General features: G+C 32.8%; 1 protein-coding gene across 1 annotated transcript; it reads left to right on the forward strand.

The window, feature by feature from the left end:
- The first annotated feature begins 937 nt into the window (after positions 1-937).
- Positions 938-11,770, forward strand: LOC126697598 (cucumisin-like). The gene is made up of 11 exons (XM_050394667.1): positions 938-1,097; positions 1,183-1,385; positions 1,555-1,640; positions 7,174-7,268; positions 7,405-7,648; positions 8,490-9,000; positions 9,628-9,722; positions 9,893-10,111; positions 10,197-10,308; positions 10,606-10,819; positions 11,042-11,770. Exons 2-11 carry the CDS (start codon positions 1,242-1,244, stop codon positions 11,563-11,565), a joined length of 2,244 nt encoding a protein of 747 aa, XP_050250624.1. The 5' UTR covers positions 938-1,097; positions 1,183-1,241; the 3' UTR covers positions 11,566-11,770.
- The last annotated feature ends 288 nt before the right edge of the window (positions 11,771-12,058 follow it).

A 12,058-nucleotide genomic window follows, 5' to 3' on the forward strand; every position in this document is an offset into this window, starting at 1 on the left:
GACTATAAGACACTTTTTTTTAGTGAGAACATTTTGAGTCAATTTCCTTTAATTAGACTAATAGAGTAGGAAACATAACTTCTCATGTAATGGCCAATTAGTGATCTCTCAATAGCCGTGGGGTTGTTTTTTTGGATGTAGTTTTTGGCCCCACATGTTTTGTCAATGTTATTCACGGGGATAAAAGTGTTCTTTCATTAAAAAAAAAAAAAAAAAAAAAATCAACTTGTTCCAAATTTTCACACACACATCTTCGAAGCTCGTTTTAGATAGCTAACCAACTCATAGCTATCTACTTGTCTTTTGAGGAAGGAATTAACTCAAATACTTAACAAAAATCTCCAAATTTTTCCTCTCAATAGAAAACGGGGAAGGTTTTTGATTGACCTTAGGGAAGAACTTAGGTTCTGAAAAGAAGTTCATAATACATGTATATTCCTCTAAACGAAGATGAAAGAAGAACATTTTTAAAGTTTAAGAACAAAAAACAAATTTTATGCAAATTTTAGGACGAAAACATTATTTTGGTATAATATATAGAAACCAAATTGTTCACAAACAGTAGTGAGTTAAAATATATAACCCTAAATCCATTAATAAAATTCCCAAACCTTACTTTAATTTTAAAATCAGGATGAATCATAAAACCCACTAAACCCAACCCATTGCAATCTCCAATTACATGTCAATATTTTAAGTAGAATTTTTGTGACACTGTAATTATTATTTAAATTACAAGTTAATGTTGCTTATTTATCTCACACATTCTTGGGCTGAAAACTCATCTAACTTTAGTATCATGTGAGAATTTATAGTTTTAGAAAATTAGTAGTATTATTGCTTTGCATTAGTACATGATTAACTCAAATGTATAGCAGCATTCAGTACAGTGAGGATTTTTTGGTCAATTTGAAGCCTAAGCTCTCAAACATCACTCCCAATTCCACAGCTATATAAAGTGGCTATGCAACCACTTCTTCCCATCATTGGATGCCACTTCAAGGCACCATCAACCTCCTTCAGGAAATTGTTTTCCATTTAGCTTACAGTAAAAATTAAGAACACTTCCTCTGGGCTCAGCATGTCTAGAAACTAAGGTAAAAACTCTTTAGTTTTCCTTAAATTCTTGATTTTTAAATACTATACTTGACTCATTTGGATAATATTGCATGAGAATAATAGTGTTTTGAAGGGGCTGGAGTTACAGTTTAGCTGAAATCTTGTTTGAAGATATTTGCTACATGCTAGCCAAGTTTATAGCTAGCATAGCAAACCATCCAATTCCAATGGCAAGCAAAACCACTAGTCTTTCATGGCTTCTCCTTCTCAGCCTCGCCGCCTCTACTCTGCTTATTGGTCACTCAGCTTCTCAGAATGAGCGAAAGGCAAATATTTCTATAGCTGATCTCTATTAATTTTTTATGGAAGCCAGTTTAGCCACCTAACTAATGGCCTAATAGCCATGAAATTTGCCTTCTATTTTATGTGGGACGACCTAAACTGTTAAACATACTTTATATTTTCTACCTTGTATATATGATATTGTGTGTGCAGGCTTATATTGTGTATATGGGCAACAGGAGGGACGAGATTTCCACATCATCCCTTTACTCAAACATGCTACAAGAAGTCATTGGCAGGTTATAAAACTATAAAAGTAGTATAATGGCTTTATAAGATACTTACATTTTCCTTTGTTTTGAAGTAAAATATGTCTCAAAAATTTTGAGAAAAATTTATTTATTTTATTGTGGCTGGTTGCGTTTTTAAAATATTATGAAGTTTAACCTTTTTTTGTTTTTTGAGGGAAATTATGATGTTTAACTTGTACTTAACTAATACAAAAGAGTTAGGGGTGTTTGGTATATGTGTTTGAAAACATGTGTAAAAATATGTGTTAGTGAAAAAGTGTATAAAAATACGTGTAATATTATTTAAAAATTGAAAATGCGTGTTTGAATGGGTGTACCAAACACCCTCTTGGTTTCTAAAAAAAAATAATAATAATAATTCAATAGTCTTTTTTTTTTTTTTTTACATCATCACCTTTTCCAAAAAAATCCTTACCAAGTACATAGAAGTCTCAATCAAGTACAATTACATTTCAGCCATCCAATTGAATATCACAAATCATGCCAACATAGATGCAATAATAAATTCACATAAATATTTCATAGTTACTCTTCCTATTAATAAAAGAAAAAGAAAAGGGTAAATTACTCTAACTTATCCTGAGAATTTGGGTAATACCAAGCACATCCAAAGATTTTAGAAAATGACCAATTTGATCCTTAAACATTAACGCCGTTTGTGCACTGTTTATTAAATCCTTTTATTTAGTTTTTAGTTTTCCTTTTCTTTGCTTTTCCCTTCGATCTTCACACCTCTCAAGCCCAAGCCACAAGAGTTTCATACTCAAGTAAATGACCAACAACTCTGCCACCAGAACTATTTCAGAGCCTATTCACCCATAAAACTCACGCCATACGAGGATGTGGACGGCGATTAGGTCGGGATCTCCAAGGATGATGGCGGCGGTTGCTGGGTTGAGACAAGTGGTGGGCGGCAGTGGCAAGGTCACAATTTGGAGCAAGCCGTCATGGGTATGAGTTTTTATTTTTAAGATTTGATTTGGGTTTGAATAGTAAATCAATCATGTGATGTTGGATGGTTGAAATTGTTTGGGTTTGAGGAGGATGGGTGGTGCTGTGGTGGACGGCGATTGTGGGTATGGGTTTTTATTTTGAAATTTTTTTGATTTGGGTCAGTTTGAGGAGTGATGTTGGATGGTTGATTGGTTGAATTGATCTATGTTTCCTTTTAAAAAAAAAAAAAATAGTCAGCAATTTTCGATCTCAGTTCTAGCAAAATAGATGCAAAGGGTGCCTTTTGTTTTCAGTTTTTTGGGTCTTTCTGGGGAAAAGAAGTTTGCGTCTTATTGGGATTGAAGGGTGGTTTTCATTACAAGAAGGGAGCTTCGTTGCGAAAATGATAGAGAGAAAGAGTGAAAGAAATTTATCGGTACAAAATAGTAGATTTTTTGTTTTTATTTTTGAATGCTCTGTAAATTTTTTTCCCCAAATGAGACTAGGTTTGGTTTTGGAAAATGAATACAGATTTGATTTCATTTTTCTGCATGTTTCTTAAATACAGGGTCATGTATATCCTTTGATACTGGTTTGAGCTTGAGAGTGAGTGAATGAGGTGGTGTTTATGTTCTGGGCAAAGAAGATAGAAAATGAAGAAAGAGAGAACAAGATGAACTAGAAAATTGTTTGGATGAGTCATGAGAGTCAACAAACGGCATAACACGGTGTTAGTGTTTAAGGACCAAATTGGTCATTTTATAAAACCTTTGGATGTGTTTGGTATTGCCTCAAATCTCAGGTAGGTTAGTGTAATTTACCCAAAAGAAAAAGAAATTAATGAGATTAAGAGAGAGAGGTGGCTTGATTTAATTTAATTTTTTTTTTTTAAAAGGCAGGCAGTGACACGGATCGATTAAGCCTTAATTCTAATCGGCCCAATAATCGTTGTCACTCATGACCCCCCCTTGTTGTTTGCCTCGACCACCTAGTCAAGATCATCTAAATCCAAATCCTCAACCTCAATCTCATCCCCCTCCCACCGCACCCCCCAAAAAAAAAAAAAAAATCCAAACTTATTTTTTAATTAGGCTCAATTGTTATTATCAGTTAAGCTTGACACAGCAAATTGTGATTAGTTCACGTCACAAAACATGGAATTAGAAATTCAAAATTCTCTATAATGAAAGAGTGCCATGGCCTAATAATGTGAAGGTAAAGTCATGGATGTTTAGTGACAAATAATTCTTATCAATGTGAGAGAATCAGGAATTTTTGGTTATAGAGACAAGGAGATGCATTTGGCTTAGGGTGTGTTTGTTTGGAGGGATTTTAGGGATGATGGAAAACTTAGGAGAAAAAGTAGAGAAAAAGAAAATTGAAAAGGTGTTTGGTTGGGAGAGGGAGTGGAAAATTTTGTGATAGGGCTTGGCTATTTTCTTCCTGGACCCATCAAAAAGTTTTCTCCCTAAAATGGGGGAAAACTGAGAGGTGAAAACATGGGTTCTACCAAAAACAAAATCTGCCCCTCTATGCATTGAGTTACGTTTTCCAGTTTTCCTTTTTTGTGTTTTTTTTTTTCTTTTTGAACTTATGTTTACATTGCTTTATTTTTTTTCAACGTTTTAATCAAACAGTGGATTTTTCTTTTTTTTTGTTTTTTCTTATTTGATCAACGGTGGGGTCCCTGGTGGCTTTCACCTCTTTTTTTATCAACATTTTTTTTAACGTTTTCCACCTTTCACCTCTTTATATATATATAACAAAGAAAAATAAAATAAAATAATATTATTAATGATGTGTTAAATTTTATAAGATATATATATATATATATTGTTTTAATTTTAATTGATAATAAGTTTATTTTTAATGATTGTAAGGAAATTATTCCTTATATTATGCAATAAGGGCATGAGAGTAATTTTATACAAATTATATTTTCTATTCCCTTACTTTTCTTCTCAACCAAACAAATGAGTTTTCCATCCTTACAATTTTCCACCCTTCCAACAAAACACAAATGAGATAAACTAAAATCTCTACTATCCTCCCTCTTTTCTATCCCCTCTTTATTTTCTATCCTCCCATTTTTCCATCTCCTCAACTAAACGGATCTTTAGAGTGTATTTGTTTGGAGGTGAAATAGGATAGATGGATGAAAAACTTTGGAGAAAAAATGAGAAGTGAAACTTTTTTGGAGTGTGTTTGGTTTGATGGAGAGGAAGGAAAATAAACGGTGTTTTCTCCCCAGGCACATTAAAATGTTTTCTCCCCAAAATGGAGAGAAAACTAGAAGGGGGAATCTCAAGAAATGAGCTTCCAAAAATACCCCTCACGTTGGACTTCACCTCCAATGTATTGGTTTTTTTTAAAAAAAAAATTTCCCTATACTAACGTGTTGGCATTTTTTTTTTTTTTTTTGGGACGTGTTAACTTTTTTTTTTTTTTTTAGAAAATAGTTTTGGGTTAATTTCTTATGCTATTTTTTTTTTGTTTTGTTTTTTTTTTTTTAATACTTTAATGGAGTGTCTATCTATACATTTTTTGAAAAAAAAAAGTATAATGTGTTACCTTTTTTTTTATTTAGAATCCGTTTGGAAACAATTTATTTAACGGAAATTGAAAACTTTTTGTTGAAAATGCTGTAAATAAAGCTAAAAAATAGTTGAAATAGTACAATGAGGCTCATAAATAGTATCAAAAAGTGCATTGGAACTCATGAATAGTAACAAAAATAAGCTGAATAATAATAAAAAAAAAAAAAATGTCTTTTTAAGCTAATGGCAAACACTACCTTAATAGGGACATAATAGTAAATTTATACAAACGTTATTTTCAACTAAACAAAAAAGTTTTTCATTCTTTCACTTTTCCACCCTTTCAACCAAATACAAATGAGAAAAACTAAAATCTTTTTTATCCTCCAATTTTTCCATCATCTCTCCATTTTCTATCCTCCCCCTTTTTCCATCATCTCTTCGTTAAAAACTTGTGAGTTATAATTTATTGAGTTGGCTTTGAATTGTTTGCTTGAAATTTGTAATTGATCGTGCCTTTTATTGGCCACCTTTAACACATTGTAGGGATTACATATTCACCAATTATAAGTGATATTCTCCCTATGACACTATATTGATCGGTGCATATTCCCTACAATGGCCCAATAATAACAAGCCACACCAATTAAATGTGCTAGCTCAATGATTAAAGGCAGCCCAAAATCAGCTCAACAAGTCCATTACAACCTGCCATCATAATGTTCCAAAACTACCACCTCTATTGTCTATCACAAAAAGTTCACCTTTAACTAGTTTAAAGAAAAATTCCTCCAACTTACTATGTGGCAATTGATAAAGCTTTTAACATGTATGTTTAGTAACATAACCTATTTATTAAATTATGTGACTTTTTAAATAATATAGGTAGATAGTTTTATGAGTCACCAAATAATAAGTAAAATCAGATTCCTTTGGAAGAAAGGAAAAGAGTGGAAAATACTTTTTTTTTTTAAGTGGGTATTTGAGAGATGTTTATGGAATGCAATGGTTTTGAGAGAATGCTCATTTTATTCCCTTCTAAATATTTATGGAATGCACTGGTTTAATGAAATGAAGGTGAAATACCAATTTTATTTATGTTTTAAAAAAAGTTAAATAGAAGGAGATTGACATATTATTAATTATATATTTATTTCTTTTATAAACTCCCAAACACACAAAAAAAATGCAAAGAATCTTATAGTTTACCTAGTTAGCACCTGTTATTAGTGTATCCAACATAGACATCCATAATTTAGATCCCATTATATTTTAATTATTTAAAAAAAAAACAAAAATATACCATATTTATTTCATTCTATTCCAACCCTCCTTTTTTAATAAACTTCTAAATATAGTGATATTCTATTCCATCCCGATTTTTTTTTTTATAAAATTAAAATATTGTGTTAGTTTTTTCTTAATATGAGGAATTGGTGGGGGTGAATGCACAATAACGTAAAGACACTGTCAATAAAAGAATGAGTATGAGAACTTAGGATAAGACTTGTGTGAATATCTAACATGGATTAGGAGGCACCAATGATGACGATGACATGGGTGAAGACTGAGGAGGGTGTATATGGACTTGATGGTTAACCAGTAATAGATTTGCTAAGTTTACCTTTCTAAATGCCGAGTTGGCCGTTTTTTTTTTTTTTTAATTATTTTTTTAAAGGAAAGCCAAATTGGCCTTTCAATTGTTAAATCAACATTATAATTGATATGACTTGTTATGATCGAGGGATTGATGGTTCATTAGTTACTTCCTCGATTAAGCTTTATCTATGTTAACTATTAAGTATTAATCTTTATTATGAAATAGATTATATTCATTGCAAAGTATATTGAAGAATTCAATATCCTAAATATGGTCCTCTCTCTCTCTCTCTCATAACTATTTTTTAACTACCTAAATGGAAATATTAAATTTAAAGAAAAGAGAGGTCAATTCTTTACTGTTCTTTTTCAAGAGAACAAGGAAGAATACCTTGCGTGAATTGAACTGCTTCTACACTTTTAACCTTTTAAATGAATATGGCTGCATGCAGTCATATTGGACCAGAATCTTTACTCTATAGCTACAAGAGGAGTTTCCATGGATTTGTAGTGGAGCTAACTGAGCAAGAAGCCCAAAAAATGGCAGGTGGGTGAATTTAATCTCTCCCTCTCTCCTCTCCCCCTCCCCCCCCCCCCCCCCCCCCCCCCCAACACACACACACACACAAAAAGAGAGAGATTGTGACAATCCATAACAAAGTGTTGTAACAATGAATATGTAGCAATGGATGGCGTAGTGTCAGTGTTCCCTAACAAACAAAATGAGCTACATACAACAAGGTCATGGGACTTCATTGGCTTCCCAAAGCAATTGGATAGAAGAACAATCGAAAGCAACATCATTATCGGTGTTCTGGACTCAGGAATTTGGCCAGAGGCTGATAGCTTTAGTGACAAAGGATTTGGTCCACCACCTCGCAAATGGAAGGGTAGCTGTAAAGGCTTAACCAATTTTACTTGCAACAAGTATATCTCTAACATCCAACCAATGGTATTTTGTTATCAGCAAGTTCACTAGTGCACTTCATTCACACTCACACACACATTGAAATTATGAGTGAAAAACAAGGTCAAAATTCATTTTGATGACTAGCTTTATTTACTTTCATTTTTGAATTAGTTGTTAAAGGTTTAAGCTTTATCAATGATAAAGTCCCTAGCAAATGAAGTCGTTGGTATATTTTTTATTTTAAAAAAATATTTAATACTCATTAAACATTGAAATCTATAAAATGACACATCTCTGAATATTTTCAATTAGATTTTTAATGAAATTAATGCTTAAATGGCATCATTTGCTAACAAATTTTATGAAGGGACTAAATTGACAAAAAAAAAAAAAAAACTAATTTGACAATTGAACTAAAAGTGAAGGGAAGTATGTGTTTGGGGCCTTTTTTGCCAAACAACATGATTTTTGGAAATATTTAGGAAAAAAGCACTAGGTAAATCTTATTTAGTTATATACCATGTTTTCTAAAACTCAAGTTCCAAGCATTATTGCAATATGATCAAACATAATGTTTAAAACTTGAGTTTGGTAAACTCAAGTTTTACTTGGAACTCGAGTTTGTGAGTTCCAAAAATGTGCTACATAACTAAATAAGTTTAGTTATGTGCTATTTAGCAAATTTTCCTAAAATTATACTATTTAACAAATTTTTCCTATGTTTGACATCAACATATTTAGATTTTTATTGAAAATGTACTAAAATATACTAATTTGACAATCGAAATAAAAGTCAGTAGACTAAATTGAATTTTAACAAAAAATAATAGCTAAGAAATGTGGTGACGCTTAACGCAGTAAAATCATTGGAGCAAAATATTACCGAAGCGATGGAATATTTGAAGAAGGAGATATTAAATCCCCAAGAGATTCGGAGGGCCATGGGACACATGTTGCATCAACAGCAGCTGGGAACATAGTTAGCAAGGCAAGCCTAGAAGGGTTTAGGTTGGGAACAGCACGAGGAGGTGTTCCATCAGCACGAATTGCCATGTACAAAGTGTGTTGGTCGAATGGGTGTTTTGATGCTGACATTCTTGCAGCATTTGATGATGCCATTGCTGATGGGGTTGACATTATATCTATTTCCATTGGAGGATATCCTAAGAACTATTTCACAGATCCAATTGCCATTGGAGCCTTTCATGCTATGAGAAATGGAATATTGACATCAACTTCTGCTGGTAACTCGGGTCCTGGTCCAGCAACCATCTCAAACTTCTCCCCATGGTCTCTTTCTGTAGCTGCAAGCACCATTGATCGAAAGTTCTCCACTGAGGTCCGATTAGGCAACAACAAGATCTATGAGGTATTTTTTTTCTTCTCATTTTGCCAAATGATCTATGTGGTAAATAATTAAAATCAATACTCCCTTGTTTTTGGGTGAAATTATCAAGTGCATTTGATTTACTAAGCCTTGCTTTCACATATAGATAATATGTCTTCATACTTGAGTCTTTATTTATTTTTATTTTTTGAAAGAGTTTCAACCTATGATGTCCGCTCTTGATAATAACTCTTTATCATAAAAAATGATACTAATTGATTTTTTATATAGGCAGGAATTGAATTTCAAATCTCTTAACCGAAACCTATACATAAGTCTCCAAAAAAGAAAAGAAAAAAAATCTCAAATGTATATAAAAGAAGAGTGTACTATATTCCTGTATCGTACGATTTCTTCTTGTCCCCAAAAAAGATATCACTAATAAATAAAGAAAAGGTGCTATGAATATTCATTTATGATTCTTTTGTTCATATTTCTCTTTTCTCATTTCTTTTTTGGGTTTAAAATTTAAACGTGTGGAATCGCAAGTGTAGAGTGTATGTTATAATCTAGCATAAAAAGTGTATGCAATAAAATTTAAACTACTAAACTAGTTTTCTATCAAAAAAACTATTAAACTAATTTGGAGAATATTTTTCCTCTGTGTAGGGAACTTCGGTTAATACATTTAATCTCAAGAATGATATGTATCCAATAATTTATAGTGGGGATGCACCAAACACCACATCAGAGTTCAACTCCAGGTAACTGAAAAGTAAAAATAAAAAATCTATATGGACTCTATACTATAGACAATGAAAATAAGTTTAACTATTACCTGTGTCTGCACAACTCTATCAAACTAGCAGTTGAAATATTTTTGTGCTTCAACTTGGTAGTTAAAAAAAGGAAACTTTTTTTTGTAAAAATGAAGGTATTGTCAGAAATATTCACTGGACCAAAATTTGGTGAAAGGTAAAATTGTACTTTGCGATGCCCTTAGTGATGGGTCTGGGCCATTCTTAGCCGGTGCAGTTGGTGCTGTGATGCAAGGCCGAAACCCCAATTCTCAAACCATGGCTTTTCCCTTACCTGCATCTTACCTTAGCTTTGAGAATGGTGGCAAGATTCGCACGTACCTAAATTCGACAAGGTATTAATCTAAAATACCTTAGACAATTAAGGACTTCACAAGACATACTAATCTTAAGTTCCTAATAAACATCCACAATTTACAGGAGCCCAACTGCGACTATTCTTAGGAGTAATGAAAGTAAAGATACATTGGCCCCTTACATAGCCCCCTTCTCATCAAGAGGCCCAAATCCAGCTGCACACAACATTCTCAAGGTAACTTGCTATTAATCTTTCTTCAATTTTTTCTAATAATCAGCTTGCTAATAATGAAAAAATTAGGTAAAATACCTTGTAAGGTGTTATGCCTTACGTTCTCCAATAAATTTAACCATGTAATAACATTGATCAATGCTGTATAAAATGTGTCACGTGGTTGAATTTAATTGGGGAACATAAGGTTTAGTTTCTAAAGAATTAAATTGAACTTTTGTGCCTTACTAATAATTTTATATACATTTGTACTCTTGCACTTTTTATTGATACCTTTATCATGATTTTGGGTTATTGTAGCCGGATTTAGCTGCTCCTGGAGTTAACATTCTAGCTGCATGGTCTCCAATTTCCCCAATTTCCGGTGTTGAATCTGATAAGAGATCAAGCTCATATAATATAATCTCAGGGACATCAATGGCTTGCCCACATGCTACAGCAGTAGCTGCCTACATCAAATCATTTCACCCTACATGGTCGCCAGCCTCTATTAGATCTGCTCTTATGACTACTGGTAATAACCATATACAGTCCTCAATCTTGGTAATTTTAATCAATAAGTGTAAAGACAACATTGTGCTTGTTAGTGATAAACATAAGTATAAATGATGCTACTTCAAGTTTATGTGAAACAATAGTCCTAAAAAATATTGTGCTCCTAGCATTACTCAATTTTGATGTAGACCATAATCTTTAATCATTATCAACTCACTCCAATTTGGTGTATAACTTGCAGCTGATCCCATGAGTGCTGAAAAGAACCCCGATGCTGAATTTGCATATGGTGCAGGCAATATTAATCCTCTTAAGGCTCCAAATCCTGGCTTAATATATGATATTGATGCACTTGACTACATAAAATTTTTGTGTGCTCAAGGTTATAATACCAAGTTATTACAACATGTTACTGGGGACAAAAGTAGCTGTTCTAAAGAAACTGATGAAAAAAGTTTGGATTTAAACTATCCTTCTTTTGCTCTATCCACACCACTCTCGAATTCAATAAGTCACGTTTTCAATCGGACCGTCACCAATGTTGGATCATCAACATCTACGTATAAAGCTATCGTGACCTCCCCACATGGACTTAGTATCAAAGTGAACCCTAGTATTCTATCATTCACATCTCTCAAACAAAAGCTATCGTTTGCGCTCACAATTGAAGGAACAATAGAAAAACAAATAGTCTCTGCTTCTTTAATATGGGATGATGGTACATTCCAAGTGAGGAGCCCCATTGTCGTATATGGAGACTTTTGAAATTGAAGTTCTATTTAGCATGTATTAGCTATATAAATAAATCAAAAGCTTTGAAGTGATTTTCGCAAAAGAATGGGATGAAAGGCAGTGGTGAAATATGGAGACAAAATTGTTGTAATCTGAACCTTTGATCTAGTTCTACAATGAATTGTAATATCATGGTTAAAGATTCTGTCTTCTAATTAAATGGACTATTCTACTTTAATTTTGAGAAACCTTCTTGATTAGACTCTTGTCCGGGCGAATCTAAGTAATAAAAAAAAATGTTATAATAATATATGCTGATTGGGTAAGTTTTCCCTTTCACAAGAAGAACATTGTAATGTAAGTGCTGGCTTTAGACAATTTAGTCTATTGGCAGACTTAGCAATTGCTGTTTGAGAATCCAAAGACTTAAAGCTTAATTTCAATCCCATCCATTACAAAGCCCATTTCTTTTTTCAACAAGAACACTGCTAGTGCCGACTTTGGACTGTTTTGTTTTGTTGGCCGT

The sequence above is a fragment of the Quercus robur genome, chromosome 8 (genome assembly GCF_932294415.1).
Source record: "Quercus robur chromosome 8, dhQueRobu3.1, whole genome shotgun sequence".
NCBI lineage: Eukaryota > Viridiplantae > Streptophyta > Magnoliopsida > Fagales > Fagaceae > Quercus > Quercus robur.